This window comes from Lithobates pipiens, unplaced genomic scaffold (assembly GCF_037356315.1).
Source record: "Lithobates pipiens isolate NorthernLeopardFrog02 unplaced genomic scaffold, aLitPip1_a1.2 Scaffold_8, whole genome shotgun sequence".
Classification (NCBI taxonomy): Eukaryota; Metazoa; Chordata; class Amphibia; order Anura; family Ranidae; genus Lithobates; species Lithobates pipiens.
The window spans coordinates 389367742-389392412 of NW_027507903.1; the positions used below are offsets into that span (position 1 = coordinate 389367742).

Here is a 24671-nt window from a genome sequence, read left to right on the forward strand (position 1 = left end):
GTTTAATGTTGATAAATGTAAAAATATGCACTTGGAGGCTAAGAATATGCAGGCATCATACATACTAGGGAGAGTACAACTGGAGGAAGCCGTAGTGGAGAAGGATCTGGGGGTTTTGGTAGGTTATAAGCTCAATAATAACATGCAATGCCAAGCTACAGTTTCCAAAGCAAGAAATATCCTTTTTTTGTATTGAGAGGTATGGACTCCAGAGAAAGCAATATCATTTTGCCCCTGTACAAATCATTAGTAAGACCTCATCTGGAATAAGCAGTTCAGTTTTGGGCACCAGTTCTCAAAAAGGATATCGGGGAACTGGAGAAAGTACACAGAAGGGCAACCAAACTCATAAGAGCCGTGGAGGAACTCAGCTATGAGGAATAATTAGAGGAACTGAATTTATTCTCTTAAGAGGCGACTAAGGGGGATATGATCAATGGGATTGTTTGATATTTTTTATTTATTTTTATGGTTGAACTAGATGGACTTGAGTCTTTTTTCAACCTGACTAACTGTGTAACTATGTAACTATATACCAGTACGTCGTTGGTCGTTGTTGAGCATATATTGTAATTGCTGAATAAAAAAAAAGATTGATCGGTGGGTATGCCGTCCAGTAGAATACCGCCCTGCATCCACCCACTTCTAATGAGTTTTTTTAACTTTGGTGGTAAAATCACCCCCTACATCACTGGAGTCGCTGATTTATGTATTGTGACAGAAAACCCTGTTGGTGTCAAAACAAATAAATCCGTGCTGCAGCTGAATGGCATACCTGAAAAGCAAACAATGGTAACAATAAAAAAATAACTCAATAAAACTTTTTTTTAATTGCAATCTGTAGCTAAAAAATATATGCCGAAGCATGGGGGCAATCCTCTCCTAATGTTAGAGCCAAATCGCCCCTCCACCCCTGCCCTCATGCTTCGGCATATAAGCTCTTTATTTTATAAAATTGTTTTAATTGTGGTGGGGAAATCACCTCCTACAGCGATGGAGTCACTGATTCATGTATCGTGACAGCAAACACTGTTGCTGTCAAGATAAATAAATCAGTGCTGCAGCTGAATGGCATACCTACAAAGAAAATAATGGTTAACAATAAAACACAGTAAACAGTAAAGTATAAAATTACATACCTGAAAAACAAACATGAAACATATAAAACATTGCAGTTAAGCAAAATATACAGTCAGAGAAATAGAAAGAGAACAAGGAAATGACTACTATTTATTGGCTTTCTATATATATATATATATATATATATATATATATATATATATATATGCGCACACACACAGTTGTGCTCATACGTTTACATACCCTGGCAGAATATGATTTCTTGGTCATTTTTCAGAGAATATGAATGATAACACAAACATTTTTCACTCATGGTTAGTGTTTTGCTGAAGCTATTTATTATTAATTAACTGTGTTTACTCTTTTTAAATCATAATGACAACAGAAATTACCCAAATGACCCTGATCAAAAGTTTACATACCCTGGGAATTTTTGGTCTGATAACATCCACACAAGTTGACACAAAGTGGTTTGAATGTCTATTAAAGGTAACCATCCTCACCTGTGTATGTGTGTATAAAAGGTCAATGAGTTTCTGGACTCCTGACATACCCTTGCATCTTTCATCCAGTGCTGCACTGATGTTTCTGGATTCTGAGTCATGGGGAAAGCAAAAGAATTGTCAAAGGATCTGTGGGAAAAGGTAGTTGAACTGTATAAAACAGGAAAGTGATATAAAAAGTAATCCACTGAATTGAGAATGCCAATCAGCAGTGTTCAAACACTAATCTAGAAGTGGAAAATGAGGGGTTCTGTTAAAATCAAAGGTAGACCAACTAAAATTTCAGCCACAACTGCCAGGAAAATTGTACGTGATGCAAAGAAAAACCCACAACTTACTTCCGGTGAAATACAGGACTCTCTGAAAACATGTGGTGTGGCTGTTTCAAGATGCACAATAAGGAGGCACTTGAAGAAACATGGGCTGCATGGTAGAGTCGCCAGAAGAAAGCCATTACTATGCAAATGCCACAAAGTATCCAGCTTACAATATGCCAAACACAGAGACAAGCCTCAAACCTTGTGACACAAAGTCATTTGGAGCGGTGAGACCAAAATTTTAGCCTTTTGGCCACAACCATAAACATTTGATTTGGAGAGGAGTCATAAAGGCCTATGATGAAAGGTACACCATTCCTACGGTGAAACACGGAGGTGGATTGCTGATGTTTTGAGGATGTGTGAGCTACAAAGGCACGGCAAGATGAATGCAGTATTTTATCAAAACATACTGGAGGAACATTTGCATTCATCAGCCAGGAAGCTGCACATGGGACGCAATTGGACATTCCAACATGACAATGATCCAAAACTCAAGGCCAAATCGACCTGTCATTGGCTACAGCAAAATAAAGTGAAGGTTATGGAGTGACCATCTCAGTCTCCTGACCTCAATATCATTGAGCCACTCTGGGGAGATCTCAAACGTACAATTCATGCAAGACAGCCCAAAGATTTATAGGAACTGGAGGCTTTTTGCCAAGAGGAATGGGCAGCTTTACCATATGAGAAGATAAAGAGCCTCATCCACAAATACCACAAAGGACTTCAAGCTGTCATTGATTTTAAAGGGGCAATACACGGTATTGACAACTGGGGTATGTAAACTTTTGATCAGAGTCATTATTGTAGATTCTGTTGCTGTTATGATTTAAAAAGAGTAAACACAGTGGATTGATAATAAATGGCTTCAGCAAAATACTAACCATGAGTGAAAGAAATTTTTTTGGTGTTTATCATTCATATTCTCTGAAATATGGGCAAGAAAGCATAAATTCTGCCAGGGTATGTAAACTTATGAGCACAACCGTAGATGTGTGTGTGTGTATATGTATATATATATATATATATATATATATATATTTTTAACACTTTTATTTGTAGCTGTAAAGGTTCCAGGTTTGGGTCTCTCAAAATGTGATGGCATCTTTGGAGACCATATGAAAGTATGCCCTAGACTGTGCAGCGCTGTACCCTATGCTAATACTTCACTAGTGTGTGGTAGCAAAGGAAATATTAACTGATGCAGAGACCAGGTTGGTCAGGACAAGAGGGACAATACAAGCGGATGTCATGCCTGTATCCGTGTTTCCTAAAGACACAACATCTTTTTTGGGGTGTTTTTTGCACTGGGGCACCACAGAGGACTTCTGGGAAGTGCCTCTCATGCAGCTGGCTCACTGCATTTGCATTGGGAAGTTGGGACACCGCACCCTCTGGAAACATAAGGGCTGTGATGATCTCTTCCTGGAATTTAAGGAAGGATCCAGTTTGTCCTGACACTTTGTATAGCACATAAGCAGTCAGCAGAGCCAATTGGAATAAGTATGCAGACACTTTTTTTATACCAGCATCTGGCCTTAGGGGCAATTAAGTAGGGCACCATCAACTGGTCATTGAAGTCCACCCCTCCCATATTAAGATTGTATTTGTGGACACAGAGGGGCTTCACAACACCAGTCGCCATTGGAATTTGGACAGTTGTATCTGTTTACAGAACAAAAATATTCAGATTATCCCTCCACTTCACTGCAAGCAAGTTATCACTTCTCAAGCAGGCTTTCGCCCCCTGTCTAAGTCAATATTCTACAAGATGTTGGAGGGAAGCCCCAGCAAATAGTTTGCACGGTGCCACATGCACCAATTTCACCATCAAAAAGGTGATTAAAAAGTGGCACGCTTGTTTAATAATCCACGTACAAGTGGTACCCCTTTCCGAATAAGGGTGACACCAAGTCCGTCCAAAACAATCTTACAGCTGCTACTTATGTAGTCTGGGCTGTTGGGGGGCTCCACATGACTATCTCTTCCGTCGTAAGCCATAAAACTATATGTATAGCCTTTTACCCTGTAACAGAGCTTGTACAACTTGACCCCATAACTGACATGCTTGCTGGGGAGATACTGTTTGAAAGACAAGCAGACAGAAAATGTCATCAGGGACTCATCAACACAGACAAAATCGGGAGTAAACAAGGCTGCAAACTGTTGGTTGAAGTGGTTTAAGAGGGGCCAATTTTTGTGGAGTTGATCAAATTTAGAGTCTCCCCAAGGATGACAGAGTTCATAGTCATTAAAATTTATGAACCGCAAGATCTGCTCGTATTGTGTCCTGGCCATGGAAGCAGAGAACACAGGCATATGGTGAATTGGGTCAGTGGACCAATATGACCGGAACTCCTTTTTTTTAGTTATGCCCATGAGGAGGGATAGGCCCAGTATGCCCGTAATAGGTTTCCATTCTCTGGCAAGGGTCAAATGGGGATTAGCGGCGATGAATTAACCAGCCTACAAATTGCTTTGGTTCACAATAGATCAACAAATCAAGTGACTGTTTCCTCCTGAATTCCAGGATAGCCAGTAAATAGGGGGAAGTACGGGCGCTGCAGAAGTGGTGGGCTCCCAATTAGGATTGCCAAATGCAGTGGGAAGGGTACGATGGGCTCAACAGTCCTGTCTTTGTCTTCTTGGTGGCTTTGGGGCACTACTTGTGCTAGCCACTGCACCAGCTTGAACTGTAACTGTGGCACACATGTTACTGCAGTGCTGGTTTGACTATGACCAGCATGTACTAGGCCACTGGTGCTTGCCAGTTCACCAGAAGGAGGATGCGGCACTAGTACTGGCTCTCTGCTCCATACGAGAGCCCTGCAGTTCTTTGGGTTTAGATATTGATCTGTTCAAACACTGTGTATGATGTGTGCGTGGGTGTTAGCGCTACTACCACTAGTTTGGCACTGCCTAGGATTGATGCTGACCCACTGATGCTAAAATCTATACTGGGGGGCGATCAGGTGGTTAAGCCTTTATTAAATAATATATGGTGGGCTATAAAAACCTGACGGTGACCATAACTGGCTAACTAGCATCATCCATGCCACTAAATACAGTGATCAGAAATGAGATCTGTACACTAGATTAGTGACACTGGTGATGGGGTGAAAGAGTTAACTGGGGCATGATTAAGGGGTTAAACCTTTATTAGGGGGTTAATGGGGGTACCCTAAAGCTACTTGGGCCTACTACTATGCTGATTTACATAAGTGACACCAGTATAGTAATCAGTGAAAAATCTGAAAACTGTACTTGTTGACACAGTGACAGGGAATAAAAGGGTTAACTGTGGGGGGAGGGGGTGAAATGTGGGCTTACATGTTCTGTGCCAGTGTAATGTTGGTGCAACTCACTTTGAGCCCTTGTACACACGGTCGGAGAATCTGTCGGAATGAGTCTTATCGGACCGTGTCGTCAGATAATCCGACTGTGTCCGAATCTCCGTCCGACCCAATTTTCCAACATGTTGGAAATATTTCCCGACCAACTGGGCCGGACGGACCTAATCCGATCATGTTTAGAGCATTTGATCGGACCAAGTGCCACGCATGCTCAGATCAAATTTCTACATCAAAGCTATTGGCTACTAGCCTGAATGTAGTCCCATCGTAACGAAATTACGTCATTGCGTTCTGAAAGATCAGATTTTTCGCCAACTTGGCTCAACCGTGTGTATGCAACAGTTTCGGACACAATCCGTCGGACTAAATTCGACGGGCAAAATCCGACGCATTTGGTTGGCAAAATCTCCGACCGTGTGTACGTGGGCTTAGATGTCCTCTCTCCTCTCTCTGAAACCAAAAAGGATTCCACAAGGGGAGGTAACATCACTTCCTCTGCCTGTGTTTACAATTCACATACAGAGGAGGCATTTCATTTGCCAGAACCAATCATCAGGTCCAGGCCAGAAATCATTGGCCTGGGCATGGAGACTGATCGGTTTTGGAATGAATCTGAGCGCGCCCCCTACCTGCAGCTGTGAGTGCTGTACAACTATGGAGATTCACGCCGGAGTGCCATTGTGTCACCATATAATGACAGCAGGCGGTCAGGAAGTGGTTAAAGAAACACAGTAACTTTGCATGTGCAGGGCAAAGTGACATTGGGGTTTACAGTATTTACTAACGCTGTAGAGTGCAAAATCAAGCTCACTTCTGAATAGAAACCAATCAGCTTGTTCAATTACTCTGGCATAAAACCTGGAAGCTGATTGATTTCTATGCAGAAGTGGACCTGATTTTGCACTCTCCGGCTTTAGTAAATAAAGCCCCATATTTTCAAAGATGTCCTTGTCATCTACCATTTCAAAATGTATAAATCTTTTTTGAGGACTTTTTCTTTATTTAATTTGAAGAAGAATAGTGCTCTACACAGTAGCATTACTGTCTTGCGCATTGTCCTAATATATACTAATAGGCCACCTGAGTTTGGTCAACCACACGGTTTTCAGTTTGCAATTTTGAAACATTTTAAGGCCTTACACATTATTGCATTGTAGGAATGCACAGTCTCCGTGTGCATTATCACAATGGACAGCACTACACACTACTTGCTGTAGTGCGATGCAGTGCTATTCATGGTACCCCCAATGCACCTTGCTGACAGAGGTATGCAATGCTAGGCAACTCACTGATGTACAGTGCACTGCCAAAAAATGGTGCAGGTCTGATTCCTGGGCAGCTCCGGTGCATGCCAACCTATTCATTTTGAATAGGCTGCCTAACGCAGCACATAGTGCACAAAAAAAGTGCACGCTTTAATACACCACTGCACCACAGCGGTTTGATGTGAACCTAGGCTAGTAGATTTTTTGTTTGTTTTTTAATTAGCTTTTGTATTTCGCTTTGATGTTTACACTCCTCTTATAGCAGTAACTTGAAATGATTTACTATTCTCTGTAATTGTACTATAGTTTATAAGAATGCATCATAAATAGGCAAAATTGTCTTTTTGCTAGGACAGTGTTGAAGTTACAAACAGTAACATAACTGACTTGCATAATAGAGCATGATCGTTTTTCTCTAATTTATTTCAGGTTTTTCGAACGGATTTGATAACGGCTATGAAAGTACCAGACTCCCATCAGTTTGGCCCAGATGACTTTTACATACTGGCCGATCCATGGAGGCAAGACTGGGAGAAAGGGGTGCAGGTGCCTGCAAATATAGATGCAGTACCTCAGCCACAAGTCAGGTAAGTAAACTACATCTTGGTTAAATTGCAAGTGGATTGGAGTTCTCACAGATAGATTACAAGTGCATAAGAGTAAGATTTAATACCCTATAAAAATCTGTAGGATATGAAGAATGCATATGATTGTTATATTGGCTATTTATTTTGTCGCTCCTCTCATTTTTGTATACTCAAGCTCAGAACCATGTGCATATTTTTAAAAAATCTTTAAGGGAGCTTAAAGTGTTTATAAATGATTCAACACTTCAACAGTTTTATCCAAATATTAGCTAATTTACTAAATAACTGTAATTATACCTTTTGTAATTACTTCTCCAAAACACACCCTAAATATCTTGTACATGATGGTACTCTGAATGTTTTTTAACTATTGTACAATATTAGTAAAGAAGCGTCTTAGCATTACTAGTTATCAAGTTTTAATGCTGCCCCGGTCAGACAAAGACACGTTTTTTTCTAGGGCACTACAATAAGTTGCTGCATGAAACATTCTTCAGGTGGATGCTTTATAGAAGGTGGGTGGTCTTAGTGTGTTTTTGGGCAGATTATCCTATGATTAGGGTGGGTTTAGGTTAAGGCCACAATAGTCCAGGGCTTGTGTATGTGCATTATTCATATTGGAAAAAAATCTATAAACTGGAAGAAATTTGTGTGCATCCCTTAAAATGATAGTTACGTTTTATTTTACACATTGGGGACAGATTCATCTTCTTTTATTATGAATTTGCCATGATTGGAGCAGACAGCCGCCATGTGCCTTGGCATTTGCGGATATAGAAAGAAAGTGTTACACAAATTGTTGCTGGAGATTATTTGCATGGTTAGGCACAATAACATGCAGTTTCCACCAGGGTGGATTTGATTTAAATCAAGTCGATTTAAATCATGATTTAAATCACTAGTTAAAAGACTTGATTTAAATCAACTTGATTTATATCATAATTTAAAAAAAGCACCTGTCATCTCTGTCCTGCAGCGGCTCCTCCTCTGCGCTGCTATTGACTCACCAACAGTCCCATTCACTTTAATAGGACGGCTGGTGATGTGGCAGCGACATAAAACAAGGTTGCGGACATGGCGGCAGCAGGTAAGTGGATGCCCGCTAACAGGCGCTGCCATGAGGAATTTGAAATGGCAGGTGCTCTTTAAATGTGTAAGGATGCATTCTAGATGGTAGTTAGAATCTTTATTATTTGCAAACAAAATTAAGGTTTCCTATTGAGAAGAATAAGCTATCAGGTTAGTAAAACGGCGATATCAAAACCGATTCAGTCATACAGTTTGCAATGTACAAAGATTTGCAAAACAATAGGATAAAGGAATATTCCTGAACTTTTGTTTTATTTCATGGTTACTGTGAAATTGTGTGAATGCTGTGCATGTTCGCGTGGATTTATTGAATGAGTTTACCAAAAAATTTAATATTGCAGAATATACAGCCTCATGGTACAACGCTAAGCTCCATTTCATGCTGAATAAACTAAACTATCCTTAGGTAGATTTTTACTCCAAAAGCATTTTATTAAATTAAAATGTATTTAAATTAAAAAAAAAAAAAAAAAAAACTGATTTAACCACTTAACAACCAGCCCGTGGCCGATTGACAGCTACAGGGCGGTTCTATTACTCTGGGAGGGCATACTATGACATCCTCCCAGAATCGTGGTCCAGTGCACCCCCTAGGACGCGCACGCGGGAGTATTCATAATCGCCAGTTCCTCTGGTTCACGGATCACGGTAAATGGTCGCTGACATCTGCTGTTTACCACGTGATTGCTCCGTCAAATGATGGAGTGATCACATGTAAACAAACCAGCGTGATATCAGATTTCTCTCTCCCCTCTCCGTATAGTGTGAACGGAGAGATCGGATGCAGCAGCGCTGTGGGCTGGATGTGTAGTGCCCACAGCACTGTTCAGTGACAAATCCAGTGCTCCAAGCTCATCCATGCCGCCAACCACGCTCATCCATGCCACCACCCACGCTCAGTCATCAGGCTATCCACGCTCAGCCATCCCGCTATTCATACTCATCCATCCATGCTCAGCCATCCTTTTATCATAGTTATTCACCCATCCATACTCAGCAATACCCATCCATCCATCCATGCCCAGCCATCCCAGCCATATCGAGCTGTACCCAGCCATGCTGAGCCATACTCAGCGATACCCAGCCATACTCAGCGATACCCAGCGATACTCAGCCGTACACCCAGCCATACCCAGCCACACTCAGCTTTTGCATGTGATATCACCATAATCTGGAAGAGTTGGACAATCTATTTTGCTGTGTAATTTTTGGTATGTGCATGCTAGGCTTCATCTGAATTCTTTTTTCCAAAAAGTCCAAAATTCTGACGGACCTAGAAATAGAACACGTTTTCAAATCTTTCTGCCAGAACCAGTTCCTATCGAGAAAAACGCTCGTCTGTATGCTGTTCCGACAGACCAAAAATGATGCATGCTCTGAAGCGAAATGGAAGTGCTTGGTCTGGTAAAACTAGTGTTCATATTGGAGCTAGCACATTCCTCATGCTGCAAATTCTCTGATCGTTTAATGCAGCGCATTATTGTCTTTTTTATAATTCTAGAAGAACAAAGTTGTTTTGATGCTCATAGTCACACAGAGTTTTCACAAACCGATTTCTGGATTATTTCTCCTGATCATGGGATCATGGCAAAATAATCCATATTGTATTTTTTAAAAGCCCGATGTCCATAATAATGTTTTCATTTTTTTTTTTTTTTAGAGTCATCTTTTATTATTTTTTATTTCATGAAGATTTTTTTTAGGATTTATTTTCTAGTAATCTCCTATTTATTGTTATTTTTTTGTGTGACAAGTTACCACAATAATATTATTAATATTTTGTTTTTTTTGTGTGTCAAGTTACCACAATAACATTATTGTTTTTTGTTGTTTTTTGTGTGTGTCAATAAAATACTTTTTTTTTGGGACCTCAAGGAGGTTGGTGTTCCTTGTTAATTTGACATAGTCTTTTAGAAATGTATTTGAATAAAAACATAGGCAAGTATTTTCAGAAAATAAAATATTAATTTATTCTGGTTAACAAAATAAAGATGAAGGCAACGCTGGGGAAACTGCTGGAATTTGTGAAGCCTTTTGGACCCTGGGCACACATCAAGTCTGTGGAAAATAAAATTGGGATCTTGAGGAGTCCAAATAATAAGGAGCACAATCTGGTCCATAAATCCCAGAGATCAAGACCAGCAGCAGATGACATATATGTCCCCAGCTGTGGTACTACACCAGCCTGCGACTTCTGTCAGACCAGACACTTTCTTCTCTTGGCTGAAGCCTTCCCTCCATGCTGCCCAGCAGCCTTCCCTGCAGCCTTCCTTGGAGGTTGCGGCTCTGGTGGTGGACTTGTGGCAGAAGGAGGAGGGGCTTACTCAGATGTCTGGCTGGTCTCAGTTAACTGGCCCCTCAGCCCCTTCTGAAAAGCATCAAAAATAATTCTCCCTTCTCCAATTCTAGCAATCTGGTGGCTATATAGCAGCCATAGGCCTCTTCAGGGTCGAGGGGGGCTCCTGAGGACATTTATAGCTTCCCTAATGAAGCGTAGTGCCTCCTCTGTCACTGTCCCCTTCCTGGGCCTTTTTGTTTGAAGGTGGAGGGGAGGCACCTGTGATTGGGTGTGGCTGCTACTGGGCCCAGCCACCTCCTGGCTGACACAGGGCATGGCCTCCTCCTGGCTGTCACTGGGCCCGGCCTCCTCCTGCCTGCCACTTTCCACACCTTCCTCCTGGCTGACCTCATCCTGTGTATAAAAAAGGGACATAGTTTTAGGTTCATCAATCACACACAATTTTCAGCTCATGATTTGCAAATTCAATGTTAATACATATAAAAGAGTATCATTCTGACCCCAGCATTTTTTCAAGCTGGTGACAAACTATTTTGGCCATTACTGTCAATTGATATGTATACATCATTTTTTGGATAAAATCAGTAATAGGTAATCGATTATAACATCTAGTTAACATCATTAATATTAGGACACTAAATATGTAGAAAAATAATCTACCTGGCTCCAGCTGGGCGCATCCGCTTCTTCCTGGATGGAGGGCCCAGGTTGTTCCTCGTCAGCCTCTGCTGGGGTGGAGAGAAGGCTGCAGGGAAGGGTGGAAGGAAGAGTCGAGGCTTCTGTCTGGTCGTCAAGAAAACACAGTTTTTGGAAGTACCACAGCTTGGGTACATATACATCATCTGCTGATATTCCTGGTCTGAGGGAAGCCTGGATCTTATTGTGCTACTTTCTGTACTTGTTCCTCAAGATCCCAATGTTAATTTCCAAAAACTTCATGGTTGCTTCTGGGATCCAAGTCTACATAAATGACAGAAGAAACGTTGCCTTCCTTACTTGTTTGTTGTAATAAAACCTGTGTTTCACCTCCCACATATTCCTCATCTCCCTGTACTTGTCAATAAATTGGGACATAAATTCAGGGTCCTTAAACTTATTATTCATATTTTCTGTAAGACAATACAAAAGACAAAAACCCTTAAAGTGGAAGTAAACCCATGGATTTAAACAGTTAAAAAAAAAGGCATGCCGGGAATGCTAACTGCACATTGGCTGTGCTCTCAGCCAAACTATCAAACCATCCAATGGCTGGTGTCATAACGAATCACATGTGCAGCATCATAGCAGTTGAAGATTAAACAGAGGCAAAGATGGCAGCTTCGTTGGCTGAAAACGATAGGGGAGTTTACTTCCACTTTAATGTTAGCCTAAACTCTCATAATCTTATCCCAACATATGCCTCAATCTTTAAGCAGTATAGGCCACTGATGTTCCAAAATTGTTAAAAAATGACCTTTGTTTCGGACGCTCGCATCTTCCATTCCTCTTTCCTCTGCACATCCGGCACATGCGTGTTAGCTTTATATAAATTGCGAATGCGTGAAACTCTGCCTGTGTCACCATCCCCTGATGTTCTTTTTCACAAATATTCCCCGCCCCTTCTCTCTATGGTGTGCAGTAGGAACAACATGGCAGAGACACAGCAGGTGGTTGGAAATTATTCCAGTAAGGAGGAAAGACTGGAGCCCGAAACGTCCCGATCCAGGAAGAGGAGATTTAAGGCCTCCAATGTGGCCTTTGGAGAAATGCTGGAGATGGTGGACATCTTGTGGAGGAACGATTATGATGGGAAGCATGGACCGTACACCCATCCGAAATTGCGCAAGGCCAAAATCATGTCAAAAGTTGTGAAGACTGCATCAGAATTTTGGGGTACGGCCTTCCAAAGACCAATTAAGGAAACGCTGGTCCGACCTTAAACTGAGGGAGCAGGATCAGTACAGAAGAATAAAGAAAGTGCTTCAAAAAAGTAAGTACTTGTTGTGTGTTCCTATTCTGATTATTAACTTGCATGCTGCTCCATTCTTTACTGTTGTACAGTTTTAAATGGCTATTTTCATGTTCGTGGACACAGTAATCGTTCGTAGGAAACCTAGTTTGAAAATATATATAGTGTATTTAGTTGATACAGGGTTTAAACAACATTTTTGTCTTGCTAATTTGTCTTTTTAAAAGAAGTTTAGGACATTGTTGTCTAGATGTCTTTGAAACAAGAATGAATAGCAAACTTAATTCAGTGGAATGTAAGAAGAGGACACTCGGCAGCTGTTTACACAGCTGGACTCAGGAGCACTAGTGTGGGACACCAGAGAACATTCTTTGTAGGGTGACCCACACAGGGGCTCCAGGGGATACTTGGGGTGTCTCCATCTGTGAAACTTGGCCACAAAAGGTAAGTATTGCAGTTTGGTAAAAGGGAATTTTAATCATGTCTTCAACTTGCATCTCTTATCAAACATACAATTGTACACAACTTCTAAGCAATGTTTCATATTCCTATTTCTGGACTCAAATATCTGTGTGCCAAGTATACCTTTTGTTTCATTCTCATAGGGGAGAAAAGACTCAGAGGACACCAAACCCCCCCCCCACACACACACATCACCAAGAAGGGGAAATCAGCCCAAGCACCCACAAGGATCTGGAGGCAGGAGAGGTGGAGGAAGTGAGCGAGATTGTCAGCCAAACAGGTGAGTGTCTGACACCCCAGCTTCAAGTAATCTATATATACCTGCATATTTGTAATACATGTTTTTTAACCAATTTTTAGGTGATGTGCTGGTTGTGGAACAGCAAGCTGAACCTTTCACTAGTGACAGCGCCCAAAGGCTCATGCACAACATCATGATGTGGAATGGGGGAAATCAACATTATTAGAAATAAACTGAATGTTATGGAACAACAAATGAAGAACATGATAGATGTGTTGGGGAGAATATAAATTGCTTTCAAATCCCATCCATTTTTCCATTTGTTGGACTAAACAAACAAATTTTTTTTTTTTTTATATTTTAACCAGTTGCCGACCGCCGCACGCCGATGTACGTCGGTACAATGGCACGGGCAGGCATAAGGACATACATGTACGTCCCTTGCCTCCCGCGGGTCGGGGGCCCGATCGGGCCCCCGCCCGGTGCCTGCGGCGGTCGGTATTCGTACGGGAGCGATCCCGGACGAGGGGACGGCCATTCATTCATGGCCACCCCCTCGCGATCGCTCCCGACGAATAGAAATCCCCGGTGACATCACTTCCTCTCCTGTAATGTAAACACAGGAGAGGAAGTGATGTATTCTCTCCTCCGTGTCGGTATTTTTCGTTCCGACACGGAGGAGAGCGGATCAGTAAGTTGCACCAACACTCTACACACACAGTAGAACATGCCAGGCACACTCACACCCCCCCTTTACCCCCCGATCACCCCCCCAATTACCCCTGCCCCCCAGTCACAGTGACACCAATGTCATTTTTTTTTTTTTTTTTTTTTTTTTTGCATTGGTGTCATTTGTGACTGTAATAACTGTTAGGGCAGTTAGAGTTAGCCCCCTTTAGTTCTAATGTACCCCCCTAACCCCCCCAATAAAGGTTTAACCCCGTGATCACCCCCCGTCGCCAGTGTCACTAAGGCTGGGTTCACATTGCAGCGGTTTATGAGAACGAATGTGATTCGCACCGCACTGCAGTGCAAATCACATCCGATCTCTGTGCGATTCGAGTTCAGCCATTCGCCGCACCCGCCACACCCGCCGCAAATTCGCACGGGACCCTTTTTTTGGCCCGCAGCAGAATCGGATCGCATGGGTGTTCACACCATGCGATCCGAGTTTGCAGATCGCACTGCGATATGCGAACTGATCTGGGGGTGTCAGTAACATTTCACTGACACTCCCAGCAGTTCGCATAGGGCAGTGTGAACTGCCGCCGGGAGGCATGCGATGCGGGAACCCGCCGCGCATTCGTGGCGTTTCCGCATCGCTCCAGTGTGAACCCAGCCTAATAAGCGATCATTTTTCTGATCGCCGTATTAGTGTCACAGGTGACGCTAGTTAGGCAGGTAGGTATTTAGGTTCGCCGCAGCTTTTTATAGCGCCAGGGACCCCCATATACTACCGCATAAAGCCCCCTGATTGCCCCCTAGTTAACCCTTTCACCTGTGATCACCATATAACTGTTACAGGTGACGCTGGTTGGTTAGTTATTTTTTTATAGTTTCAGGGCACCCGCCATTTATTACCTAATAAAGGTTTAACCCCCTGATCACCCGGCGGGTGTCATTTGTGACTAATAACTGTTAGGGCAGTTAGGGTTAGCCCCCTTTAGTTCTAAGGTACCCCCCTAACCCCCCCCAATAAAGGTTTAACCCCGTGATCACCCCCCGTCGCCAGTGTCACTAAGGCTGGGTTCACATTGCAGCGGTTTGAGAACGGATGTGATTCGCACCGCACTGCAGTGCAAATCACATCCGATCTCTGTGCGATTCGAGTTCAGCCATTCGCCGCACCCGCCACACCCGCCGCACCCGCCGCAAATTCGCACGGGACCCTTTTTTTGGCCCGCAGCAGAATCGGATCGCATGGGTGTTCACACCATGCGATCCGAGTTTGCAGATCGCACTGCGATATGCGAACTGATCTGGGGGTGTCAGTAACATTTCACTGACACTCCCAGCAGTTCGCATAGGGCAGTGTGAACTGCCGCCGGGAGGCATGCGATGCGGGAACCCGCCGCGCATTCGTGGCGTTCCCGCATCGCTCCAGTGTGAACCCAGCCTAATAAGCGATCGTTTTTCTGATCGCTGTATTAGTGTCACAGGTGACGCTAGTTAGGCAGGTAGGTATTTAGGTTCGCCGCAGCTTTTTATAGCGCCAGGGACCCCCATATACTACCGCATAAAGCCCCCTGATTGCCCCCTAGTTAACCCTTTCACCAGTGATCACCATATAACTGTTACAGGTGACGCTGATTGGTTAGTTATTTTTTTTATAGTTTCAGGGCACCCGCCATTTATTACCTAGTCTCACTAGTGTACCCCTAAATTTAGGGGTGTCTACTTTCCAAAATGGGGTCATTTGGGGGGGGTTTGTGCCATCTTGGCATTTTATGGCCTTCAAAACTGTAACGCCCTTAGAAAGCCTGAAGGCGGTGCTTGGTTTTCGGGGCCCCGTACGCGGCTAGGCTCCCAAAAAGTCCCACATATGTGGTATCCCCGTACTCAGGAGAAGCAGCAGAATTTATTTTGGGGTGTCATTTCACATATGCCCATGGCATGCGTGAGCAATATATCATTTAGTGACAACTTTGTGAAAAAAAAAAAAAAAAAAAAAAAGTTTGTAATTTTCCCGCAACTTGTGGCAAAATATAAAATATTCCATGGACTCAACATGCCTCTCAGCAAATAGCTTGGGGTGTCTACTTTCTAAAATGGGGTCATTTGTGGGGGTTTTGTGCCATCTTGGCATTTTATGGCCTTCAAAACTGTAATAGGTAGTGAGAAGTGAACTCAAAAATTTACGCCCTTAGAAAGCCTGAAGGCGGTGCTTGGTTTTCGGGGCCCCGTACGCGGCTAGGCTCCCAAAAAGTCCCACATATGTGGTATCCCCGTACTCAGGAGAAGCAGCAGAATTTATTTTGGGGTGTCATTTCACATATGCCCATGGCATGTGTGAGCAATATATCATTTAGTGACAACTTTGTGAAAAAAAAAAAAAAAAAAAAAAAGTTTGTAATTTTCCCGCAACTTGTGGCAAAATATAAAATATTCCATGAACTCAACATGCCTCTCAGCAAATAGCTTGGGGTGTCTACTTTCTAAAATGGGGTCATTTGTGGGGGTTTTGTGCCATCTTGGCATTTTATGGCCTTCAAAACTGTAATAGGTAGTGAGAAGTGAACTCAAAAATGTACGCCCTTAGAAAGCCTGAAGGCGGTGCTTGGTTTTCGGGGCCCCGTACGCGGCTAGGCTCCCAAAAAGTCCCACATATGTGGTATCCCCGTACTCAGGAGAAGCAGCAGAATTTATTTTGGGGTGTCATTTCACATACGCCCATAGCATGTGTGAGCAATATATCATTTAGTGACAACTTTGTGTAAAAAAAAAAAAAAAAATTTTTTTTTTGTCATTATTCAATCGCTTGAGGCAAAAAAATAAAATATTCAATGGGCTCAACATGCCTCTTATCAATTTCCTTAGGGGGTCTACTTTCCAAAATGGGGTCATTTGGGGGGGTTTTGTACTGCCCTGCCATTTTAGCACCTCAAGAAATGAGATAGGCAGTCGTAAACTAAAAGCTGCGTAAATTCCAGAAAACGTACCTTAGTTTGTAGATGTGACAACTTTTGCGCAAACCAATAAATATACAATTATTGACTTTTTTTTTACCAAAGACATGTGGCTGAATACATTTTGGCCTAAATGTATGACTAAAATTGAGTTTATTGGATTTTTCTAATAACAAAAAGTAGAAAATATCATTTTTTTTCAAAATTTGCGGTCTTTTTACGTTTATATCGCAAAAAATAAAAATCGCAGAGGCAATCAAATACCATCAAAAGAAAGCTCTATTTGTGGGAAGAAAAGGACGCAAATTTTGTTTGGGTACAACATTGCATGACCGCGCAATTACCAGTTAAAGCAGCGCAGTGCCAAAGTGTAAAAAGACCTCTGGTCATTTACCAGCAAAATGGTCCGGTCTGAAAGTGGTTAAAAGCCAAATTTTGAAGATGCACACAGTGTGTCAACATGTGCTATCTGCCATCAGGGGATCTCAATGTACGTATTTTGTGGGTGCAACCCCTTCCTCACCCCATCTAATTTATGGCAATATCAAGACATTTTTGACACTATAATATCTGATATTGCCTTCATTTTATAGATGTTGAACTTTTTAAGTTCCAGAGTTGTGTGTGTGTGTGTTATGTTTTAAAACGTGCCTGTTTAAAAAAAATAAAAATAATAATTTTGTAAAACAAAAAAAATATATATATTCTAAAAAAAAAAAATCTAAACGCACATGTGAATGTGCACAGATTAAAAAGTTTGCTAATCAACAATGTGTGGCTTCTTCTTTCAATGTCCCATACCAGTTTTGTAATTTGGTAGTTTAAGCAATTTGGTGATTACAGTGGCAATGGGGCATATTTACTAAAGGAAAATACACTTGGCACTAAAAGTGCACTAGGAGACAGCCAAAAAGAAAAGCAAGCAAGAAATACATTTCTAGATTTTATCTGATCATTTCTTTTTTTTTTCAAAATATTTTTTATTGAAAAGTTTACAAGATACATGTAACGATAAAACATAAAGAAAAGACACAAGTGTAGAATAATAAAACAATACATCAACAATGACTGAGAAAGGTGGTCCTATAAGACCCTAAGGACCTATGTTGGCATTTTATGTCCCAAGAAATACTCTCCTGCAGCTTACAGTAAGCAATGAGCTTTAAACTTTATACCAATTATGTGTTGGCAAGCTGTTCCAAAATCAATAAACCATAAACTCTATACCCAGGTGGGCTAAGACCCTTAAAGAAAATGATAAGGAATGTTAGAGAAAAAAGAAAATAGAAATAGAAAGGAAGGAAAAGGGAAGATCAGTAAGGAAGGGAAGAGGGTAAGGGAATAGGAAGTCTCACAGTCTGGCACTGTCTGGTCCGGAGGGCCTGGATGTAATAAGCACTTGCACTCTGTGCCCTGGTGGAGGGTCAGTTTCATGGGCTATACCAATCTGTCCATGCTTTCCATTTCCTCTCTGTTTTCTGCAGCCAGTTCTGCTAGCTATTAAAATCTCATAGGTAAAGTGCGTTTGAGTGGTCTGGAGCACCTCTGATAGATTAGGAGCCAAATTTGACTTCCAATGTCTTGCTATTAAATTATGTGTGACTAATAGGATATGTGTGACCATGACTCTAAATTCCTGGGGAAAGAAATCACTCCCAATATTCAGAATTGCCAAGCCTGGGTTGAGGTGTGTGATGATCCCCGTCACACTGGAGATCGTGCGAAAGATAGAGTTCCAAAAACTGGACAGGTGTTTACAACTCCAGAACATGTGGAACAGGTTGCCAACTTCGCCACATTGTCTCCAGCACAACGGGGATATACCCCCTTTAGAGAGAGAAGAGTGGTAATAGTTCCATACCACTTTCAGAATGTGAAGACGATATGATCTAAGAGATTTTAGATAATGCAAAATTTGATTGTTCTTAAATATCTCTGAGGGTGCCAATTTGTACTGGCTCTGCAGCAAGGCATATGGTATAGGGGTATCATTCACATAGAGGTCAGTGATAAATTGAATCCCACCCTCCTGCCACTTGGTAGTGGAAAGGTTCGGGATTGCCTGTGTGAGGGCTGTTAACGGCACAGGAACTTCTACCATACTGTCGGGAGATAATGAGAGTTTTTGGAGACCCCTCCAGGTGTCTAACGAGGCCTGTATGGTTGGTGGAAATTTATATGTGGGAAATGATTGTAGGGCGTCTAGGAGAAAGAATGCCTTGTGTTTGTGTAAGGATAAAAGCGTAATAGTAATCCTGTATGTCTACAAGTCCCATACCCCCCGCCATTCTGTGTTTGACAAGAAGTGTTTTTGCACATCTCGGCCTTCTGGCCCTTCACACCCTTCACACCAAGAGTTTAAGACTGGCATTTAGAGATCTAAAATAGGAATTGCTGAGAGGTATTGAAAGCGTGCAAAAAAGATACAGGACTTGAGGCAGCACTAGCATTTTAAATGCCGCTAAGCGCCCCGACCAAGTCAGCTCTGTCTTTGCCATTCTCATAACCTCCTTTCTAAGTTTCCCTATCAAAAGAGTGAAATTAGCTTCAGCTAAATGTTGTAGATTAGACGTTAATTTGATACGGGATGCCGTCCCTGCTCCAGGTAAATGAAAACTTTTCTTCTAATTTGTGTCTGAGAGGTATTGGGACACCAAAATCCAAAATAAGCGATTTTGTGTCATTGATCTTATAACTTGGGACCCCACTAAATGCCTCCAAAATGTCATGCGCCCGACGCAGAGAGGTCGTCGGTGAGGTCAAAAACAAAATGATATCATCAGCAAAAAGGTTAATGACATGAGACTCTCCTCGCGCGTTGAAGCCCATTACATTAGGATCAGTTCTAAGCCTTTCCGCCAGTGGTTCAATGAGAAGGTTAAAAATAGAGGGAGAAAGGGGGCACCCCTGCCTCGTACCATTTTTAATTTGAAACTTCTCTGACAGCATACCTGAGGAATACACCAGCGCACATGGGGACGAATATAATGCTAAAATGGCAGAGAGAATGGGTCCGGAGAAACCAAACCTCTGAAGCGTGAGTCTCCTGTACTCCCAGTGAATCCTGTCGAACGCCTTCTCCGCATCCAAAGAAAGGAGCAGAGAAGGCGTCCGACAGTTCTTCACGTACTGCATAATGCCGATGACTCTTCTTGTGGCATCTGAGGCCTGCCTGCCTATGGTGAAGCCCGTCTGGTCGGGGTTGATAAGGGAAGGGAGGATGGGGAGGAGTCTCTGAGCCAACAACTTGGCATAGACCTTCACATCTGTAGTCAATAGAGAGATTGGCCTAAAATTAGCCGGGGATGTGGGCTCCTTTCCTGGCTTAGGAATCATAGCCACATACGCCTTGAGCATCTCTGGGGGAAAGGAGGAGGAGGAGACGGCAACCGAATAGACATCCTTCAAATATGGGGCTAAGTTATCCTGAAAAATCTTATAGTAGTCATTAGGAAGTCCATCCGGACACGGAGACTTCCCCAGTGGGAGTGACTTAATGATTTTCTTGATCTCAGGTTCCAAAATTGGGGAGTTCAAACTAGAGAGTTGCTCAGAGGAGAGCAAAGGTAGGCGAATTGATGCCAGGAATGCCTGTATGGCCGCCTCAGTAGGTTGGTGGGTGTTAGGATCTTCCCCTAGATTATATAATGATGCTTAATATGAGGCAAAGCAGTCAGCAATGTCCTTAGGATTAAAAATGTTCCTATTATCAGGGGTCTGTATCAGATAGGGGATTTTGGATTTAGTGTGGACCTCCCTAAGCCTCCGGGCCAGGAGCTTACCCGCCCGGTTACCGGAGGCGTAGTGAGACAGTTTAAGGGAGCGTACATGTTTGTCATATTGTTCAATTAGAAGGAGCCTGAGATCAAATCGTAACTGGGTAAGCTTGTGGACCAATCCAATATCGGTATTGTTTTTATTTAAAGATTCAAGGGCCTTGATGTTTTCAAGAAGTTGATTAAGTTTTTGTGTCCTCCGTGTCCTCCTTTCCCCCGCACAAATTTTCAACAACACCCCCCAATATACGCCTTATGCGCACACCATAGCACATTCGGATGCCCCACTGTACCTGCATTCAAAGAAAAAAACTCAGCAATATGCCTTGTAATATCTGCGGCGTGTGTAGGCATCTGAAAGATTCTAGAATTAGCTCTCCATATATAAGCAGGGTTGGGTGTGTACCCCTCCACCACCGTGACCGATACAGGTGCATGGTCAGACCACAAAATGTTGTGTATGGTGGAGGAGGACACAGCCTGCAAAAGACATTTATCTACTAATACTAAGTCAATTCTAGAGTACGAGTTATGTCTAGGCGAGTGGTAGGTGTAATCACGCTCACAGGTGTGTTGACATCTCCAGACATCATAGATATCCACAGAGTGAAGGAATGGTTGCAGCTTAGGCAGGTAGTGTCTATAGTGTAGTCAGGGTTCAAATTATGGTTGCCGCAGACCAAAAACGCTCCCCATCTAATGGAGGCGATCCTCTGGTACAGCCTTTTCAGGAAACTGAGCTGATGAGAATTAGGAGCATAGAGGTTCACTAAAGTATAAGACTTATTGTTCAGTTCTCCAGTCAAGATTATAAAACGACCGGCAGGATCCAAGTGGACTCCTTTCAAGTTGAAAGCCACCATATCCCTGATAGCTATAAGCACCCCCTTCTGCTTGGCTGGCCCACAGGCCATAAAAACATGTGGAAAGCTCTTATGTTGGAAGCGAGGGGTATGGTTCACCATAAAGTGGGTCTCTTGAATACAGAGAACATCCGCCCGGAGCCTAAGCATCTCTCTCCATACTGAGGCTCTCTTTGCTGGGTGATTAAGTCCATTCACATTGAATGACACTATGTTAAGAACCATGGGTAGAAAACGAAAAATAGAAAATAGCTGCTGTACCTCTCAGATTCACCCCGTAAAGTTTCCATCAGAAGACTGTAGAGAAGAGCCAATTCATGAATTGCTGAGATGCAGGTCACCTCCGGATAATGCACAGGTTGAGCAAACCGTGAGTAGGGGGGTAGGAGAAGGGGGAAAGCTTTAAGGTGCATAGACTGTTGAAAAAGGGCAAAAAAACTAAGTTCCATAAAAAAAGTAAAATTCGTCACGAATCCAGGGACGGGGCAACTGTCCATCACTTCCGAGAAAGATATGGAGGGGGGGGGAATGCGCACTATTCGTTTCTCAGTGCAACAGGGACCATGTAAAATAAAGATGAGCTGCACACTTACGGCTGGCGTTGCTTGCCTTTTTTCTTTTTCCTTGACACCGTATGCCAGTCCGACTTTAGGTGAGCGGGTGCCGTTGGAGAGGCGCCCTCCGCTGTTTGTGCGGGAAGGATATCCAGGGTTCTAAGGAGGCATAACCCCTCATCCAGGGTGGTCACCACCGTTGTATTCCCCTCATGTGTAACTGACAGTCTCACTGGGTAACCCCAGAGGTAGGGGATATTATGGTTGCGCAGTGCTTTTGTCACTGATAGGAGAGATTTCTGTTTCAACATTGTGAATTGCGACAGGTCTGCAAACAGCTGAATGTGAGCGTATTTCTCAGGAGGGTCTTGTCGTTTTGCGGAAGGCTGTCATAAGTAGTTCTTTAGTTTGGTAGAAGTGGACTCTCATTAATATATCGTGGGGGATATTGTCCGGGAAGTGGGGCGGTTTTGGTAGCCTATGTATGCGGTCCACCTGCAACTCCGTTTCAGGTACTGAGGGTAAATAGTCCTGCAGCAGCTCCCGAGCATATTGATGGAGTTGCGCTGGTAGGATGACCTCTGGGACCCCCCTAATCTTAACATTATTCCTCCTTGACCTGTCTTCCAGGTCTGTGATTTTAGCCTTCAGCGATGCGATTTCGTCAGCCTGGTCATTATACGCGTCAATCAGCGTGTTATGTGTGGCTGCGAACTCCCCCATTTTGCCTTCTATGTGCTCGACTCTCCTCCCAATATCCCCCACTTCTGACTTAAAGTTATTAATGCATTTAAGCATGTCAGCATGCATAGATGAGCGGAGTGAGACCATCATATCCTTAAGCACCGTGTCTGATACCAGTTGGTTGGTTGCTAGTGGGGAAAGCAGTGAAGGGGTCTACAAGCTCCATGGTGTCATCTAAAGACTCCTGCCCTATGCTCAGCTGCTTGGTATCTTCAGCCATCTGGGCCTCGGATTTAACAGGGCTGCAGGAGGTAGGTGTTGAAGCAGGAGAGTGGCGGAGTTCACCGCTGTGTCCATCAGGGCTGGACGCTGTAGAGCAGGATCTGCCTGAGGAGGACGACGAGGAGTCTCCTCCACCGGCGCCATCTTGCCGTCTTGAAGAAATCGGCCAGTTTTCTAGGCTTTGAAGCGTCCTTGCTCTTGCGGGACATCCTCCCTTCCTCCTCGAGTTACCGGGTGAGTAGCGGTGTGGTTTTCACTCCCTGAAGCCGGTAATGAGTCGCTGGGGACCCGTTGCTGGAGCGGAGCGATCAGCTCACACGTCCATCCACCAGCGCGCGGTAGCCACACCCCCTGATCATTCTTTTTTATTAATAAAAATGAGACATTATCTGGCATTGCAATGGCCCCCCTACCCCCAAAAAAATTAGCATATGTCTCCCTAAATTCACGGGCACTTTGGGGGGCCAAGCCAGTATGGCCAGTATCCAGGCCCATCAGAGGATTCTCAGGAATAAGTCTGGCCTCAGGCCCAACTGAGGCAATATAATTTCTAGAATTTTTTTCTTAAAAAAATTGTGCAGGATGCAGCATGCTAGGACGATATAATTAAGTTTGTAGTCCGCCATATGGATTGCTGTCAGAAACAGGCGGAACTGGCTGGCCATTATCCCGAAGACAACTCTTCCTGCTCTGGCAGCCAGTAGTTAAAAACCCGGGTGGCAAAATGGGATGCTACAGTCTGCTATTCCTGTGGTGTTGAAGGAAACTGGGGAGTCAAACAAGAAAAAAAATATATAAGTACTTTTGCACATAACATTGCACAAAAAACATTCTTGCCCAACATCAGTAGAACATTTAAGTATTAAAGACTAAAATATAAGGCCCACTTATCAGATTCCCCAACCCCTCCGATGACCCATTGATAAAATATAAGGGGGGATTAAAAATGTATTTGAGGACATGCAGACCATTTGGAAACATTGGGGGGGGGGGCTTATAAATGAATTTTAAGAATATGCATACCATTTGGACACATTTTAAGGGGGGGGGGGCTTATAAATTAAGGATACACATACCATTTGAACACATTTTAAGGGGGGGGGGGGCTTATAAATAAATTTAAGGATACACATACCATGTGAACACATTTTAAGGGGGGGCTTATAAATTAATTTAAGGATACACATATACGATTTGGACATTCCATGGACGTCCTCCCAGAATCTTGCTCCCGGGGCGCCCCCTGGGACGTGCACCCGGGAACATCCAGACCCGGCGCATCACAAATGACGGAGCGATCACTTGTAAACAGTTGGCCGCCACGTCATGACACCGGTTCCTCCCTCCCCTCTCTGTACCGATTGGGGGAGAGATGGCAGCAGCACTGTGGGCAGGATGTGAAGTGCCCATTGTGCTGCTCTGTGCCAATAATCTGCAGTACTCTGCCCATACTGTGCAATAATCTGCCAATACTCTGCAACACTGTGCAATACTCTGCAACACTGTGCAATAATCTCCCAATACTATATAATTTTAAAAGAAACCAATAATTTATTTTTATTTATTTTTACCAATTTTTCTGTTTTTTTGATTAATAGCGCAAACAATCAAAAAAACAGCGGTGATTAAATACCACCAAAAGAAAGCTCTATTTATGTGAAAAAAAGGACAGAAATTTAATTTGGGTACAGTGTTGCATGACTGAGTAATTGTCATTCAAAGTGTGAGAGCACCGAAAG

The 24671-nt window shown here is 43.0% G+C and overlaps 1 protein-coding gene across 1 annotated transcript in view; it reads left to right on the plus strand.

Moving 5' to 3' along the window:
- JADE2 (jade family PHD finger 2) overlaps positions 1-24671 on the plus strand; it is an 855152-nt gene that overhangs the window by 328262 nt on the left and 502219 nt on the right. Inside the window, exon 4 of the mRNA XM_077473934.1 lies at positions 6951-7108. Within this exon, the coding sequence (XP_077330060.1) occupies positions 6951-7108 (158 nt within the window). The remainder of the gene's footprint in view (positions 1-6950; positions 7109-24671) is intronic.